Genomic DNA, 3,649 nt, shown 5'->3' on the forward strand with positions numbered 1-3,649 from the left:
GGCCGGGGATGAGGGGGCAGGGCAAGAAAGTGCGGGTGGGTGGCTGAGGGGACGAGACCCACCGCGGCGCCGAGCACGACCGGCGTTTCAGGCGATGCCTGGCTGAGTGGCTGTCTGGAACGCGCGCCTGCCCCACAGCTGTCCAAGCTGGGTGGCCTCACGGCCCGTGTGGGGCAGCTGCTGGAGGCGCTGCCAGGCGGCGCCAAGGGCGTCGGCGGCGGCAGCGGCGAGCTGGATGGCGGCGGCGTGCACGATGTGCACGACGTGCACGCTGTGCGCCTGTCCATGGATGGCGGCGCCCACGAGCTGCGGCCCTCCCGCTTTGCCACCCTGCTGCAGCCGCCGCGACTCTACAGGCACGTGCCTGCCTGTCCCGGCAGCACACGTGCCTGCCTGGCCTCCGGTGACGTGCCGCCCGCTGCCCTGCTCGCTGCGGTGTGTGGCGCGCTGCCACCCAACCCGTCTCCCGGCCTGCTGCCCCATCTGCAGCTGCCTGGGCGGCTCGGTGGTGCTGGAGGCATCCACACACCGCCTGGGCCCCGACCTGCAGCGAGAGGCCCGAGCCATCTTTCCCGACGCTCCCGCCACCGGCCAGGTGCGCTGCCGGGACGCCAGCTGTGGGCGGCGCGCTGTGTACTGTGCACATTGCTGCGCTGGGGGCAGGGCAGGCGGCCCGCTGTGTGCCGTGGCGTGCGGTGGTTGGGCCTGAGGGCTGCACCCTCAGCGCAGCTCTCGACAGCTGGCAGAGACGCACCCACCCGGCAGCTCGCCGCCACCCCACCCCGCCTGCCTGCCTGCCTGCCTGCCTGCCTGCCTGCCCCTGCAGCTGCTGGCTTGTATCACCTTCCAGCACGCGGCGGGCGGCGCCAGCCTGGCGCCCGACAGCAGCAGCGCGACGCTGGAGCGCGCGGCGGCGGAGATGGACCGGCTGCTGGACGCCTTCCTGCGCTGGGAGGCGGGGGTCAGGTGTGCCTGTTCGCTGGTGTGGCGCTGTGTGCTGGTGTGGCGGCGCGGGGTGGCTTGTGGTCATGTGCACGGGGCCGGGTCGGGCATTCTATTTTTCGTTGTGTGTGGGAGGAGGCGGCAGGCTGCACAGGAGGAGGGAGGTGGCAGGCAGGCGATCACGGGGTGCCCGCATGCCTCCCCCCTCCGCCGCAGCGCCGCGCTGGCTGCCGCGGGCCGCTGGTGCGACGCCGTGGACCCTCGCAGCGGCACCGCGCTGCACGGCAGGCGCGGCGCGCGGTGGAGCGAGGTGGCGGGTGCGCGCGCGCTGCGCGCGCTGCGCCTGCTGCGCCTGCTGTGAATCGGCTCTGCCCCCCCCTGCTGAGGCCGATGTGATCCATGGCATCCAAAAGGCTGGCTGCTGCCACCGCCGCCCTGGCCGACGCCTCCACCCGTCGCGCTCCCTCGCTCCCATGCCTGCCCGCCCGCTTGGCTCTGTGCCCGCCTGCCATGCAGCCGCACACGCGCTGCTGGGTTACGAGCGGCGCGATGCAGGCATATGTCCGGTGGTGCTGCACCCCCGCCACGGTGCGCTGCCCGCCTTGGCCTTGCTGGCTGCGCTGCTGCTGCTGCTAGTACTGCTGCTAGTACTGCTGCTGCTGCTGCTGCTAGTACTGCTGCTAGTACTGCTGCTGCTGCTGCTGCTGCTGCTGCTGCTGCCGGCGTTGAGCGGTGGGCGCGCCGCTTGCTGCTGCCCAGGCGGCCAGCTGTGGTGGGAGGCTGTGTGGGGTGGGGGTTGTGGAGGAGGTGGGGGTGCTCCCAGCGCGCTCCACCCCCTGCTGCGCTGTGCTGAACAGGCGCCGCCCAGCCACGTGCCGCTGCACGCAGGCAGCAGCGCCTACCCAGCCACCCTGTTCACCGATGCGCCGCCGGCTGAGCTGGAGCGTGCTCTGGCGGCCGTCAGCGACCAGCCTGCCCAGCTGGCCGCCTGGGCGGCAGCGGGTGGAGGGCCCACCGCTGATGCCGGCGGCGGCCAGGCCTGGGCCGCGGCAGACGGCGGCAGCACGGTCGCCGCGCCGCTGCTCAGCCTGCACGGGGTTGCGGTGCGGACGCCAGCCGGCGCGCTGGCGGCGGCGGGCTTGAGCCTGGAGCTGCTGCCGGGCCAGCATCTGCTCATCGCAGGTGGGCACGCCAGGCCTGCCGCAGCCTGGCGCCGCCACGGCGTGCATTGCGCCACCTGCCCCTCAGCCACGTCACCTCGCCCCACCAGCCGAGCTCCGCCTACCTGGGAGCGACTCAGCGCAGCACGCAGCTCACACGCCCTTCCCGCGGCCGCCGCTGACGAAACTTGTTTGTTTCTGCGTGGTGCAGGCCCCAACGGCTGCGGCAAGAGCACGCTGGTCAAGGCCCTGTGCGGGCTTCACCCGCTGGAAGGCGGCAGCGTGCTGGTGGCGGGCCGTGCCCCGCCGGTGTCGCCCGGCGGCGGCACCGCCTCGCCTGGCGCCTCCAGCGACGACGACGACGACAGCGCGGCGCAGGGAGGCGCCGGGCGGGGCCAGGGCGTGATGTTTGTGCCGCAGCGCCCGCTGGCGGCGCCGGGCGGTGCGCTGTGGCAGCAGATCTGCTACCCTGCTGACGGTGGTGACCGCAGCGGCGGCGGTGGCGGCGGCGGCGGCGGCGGCTGTGAGGGGCAGGCGGCCGCGGACGAGGAGCTGCTAGTCCTGCTGCAGCGGGTGGGGCTGCAGTACCTGCTGGACCGGGTGGGAGACAGCTTCCAGGCGGCCGCTGACTGGGCCGCCATGCTGTCCCCCGGCGAGCTGCAGCGCCTCGCGGTGGCGCGGGTGCTGCACAGGTGAGCTGGCTGGCTGACTGGCTGGCTGGCTGGCTGGCTCGGGGCGATGTCATGGCGGTGCCCTGAGCTGCGCATGCTTGCCCCCCCACACACATGCCGCTTCATAGCGCTGGCCCCGCTCTCACCGCCACCAGCCCCACGCCGGCTCTGCACCTGCCCAGGGCTGCCCATGCCGGCCCACCTGCCCGGCCCCAGCCCCCTACGCCTCCCTGCCCTTGCCTCCCAGGCGCCCCGCGCTGGCGGTACTGGATGAGCTGACCTCCGCCGTCAGCGAGGAGGCGGCGGCGCGGCTGTATGGGCAGCTGCACGCTGAAGGGATTACTTGTGTGAGGTAGGAGGCGGGGCGGGGCGGGGTGTGGAGGCAGCGCCTGCGCCTGCGCCTGCAGGCCGTGTGCCGCCCCGAGCAGCCGCCTGCCCAGCAGGCCGCAACGCCCTCACCGGCCTCACCGCGCCCCGCACTCTGCTGCCGCGCCGCCCCGCCGCAGCATCGGCCAGGACAGCGCCCACCTGCGCCGCCTCCACCGCCGGCTGCTCAGGCTGGGGTGCGGGCCGCCGGACGGCGCGTGGCAGCTGCACCCCTGCATGCCTCCAGCCACATGAAGGCCTCAACCGAGGGTCCCGGCCTCCGGATGTGCCCTTTTAGCTGCCCTACGGATCGATCGGCCCACCCCCTGCCCTCCGCCCCCCATCCCGCCATTGTGCCCTCGTCAGCATTCCATTTTTGGTTTAAACTGTGCGGTACGTAAGCCACGTGTCCATAGCTATTCCATGAAAGGGGCCGACAAAACGGGGGCAACAAAATGAGGGACTTCGAGATGCCAAGGTGCACAGAAATGCGCGCTGCCGCCGCTGTGT

General features: G+C 73.1%; 1 protein-coding gene across 1 annotated transcript in view; it reads left to right on the forward strand.

Moving 5' to 3' along the window:
* CHLNCDRAFT_51158 (hypothetical protein) overlaps nucleotides 1-3,129 on the forward strand; it is a gene marked incomplete at both ends in the record, with an annotated part of 5,166 nt that extends 2,037 nt beyond the window's left edge. The window contains 8 exons of the mRNA XM_005849631.1: nucleotides 139-437; nucleotides 490-595; nucleotides 827-966; nucleotides 1,159-1,259; nucleotides 1,459-1,530; nucleotides 1,831-2,124; nucleotides 2,314-2,794; nucleotides 3,021-3,129. Of these exons, the coding sequence (XP_005849693.1) occupies nucleotides 139-437; nucleotides 490-595; nucleotides 827-966; nucleotides 1,159-1,259; nucleotides 1,459-1,530; nucleotides 1,831-2,124; nucleotides 2,314-2,794; nucleotides 3,021-3,129 (1,602 nt within the window). The remainder of the gene's footprint in view (nucleotides 1-138; nucleotides 438-489; nucleotides 596-826; nucleotides 967-1,158; nucleotides 1,260-1,458; nucleotides 1,531-1,830; nucleotides 2,125-2,313; nucleotides 2,795-3,020) is intronic.
* Nucleotides 3,130-3,649: the final 520 nt, after the last annotated feature.

The sequence above is a fragment of the Chlorella variabilis genome (genome assembly GCF_000147415.1).
Source record: "Chlorella variabilis unplaced genomic scaffold CHLNCscaffold_5, whole genome shotgun sequence".
In the NCBI taxonomy this organism is placed as follows: domain Eukaryota; kingdom Viridiplantae; phylum Chlorophyta; class Trebouxiophyceae; order Chlorellales; family Chlorellaceae; genus Chlorella; species Chlorella variabilis.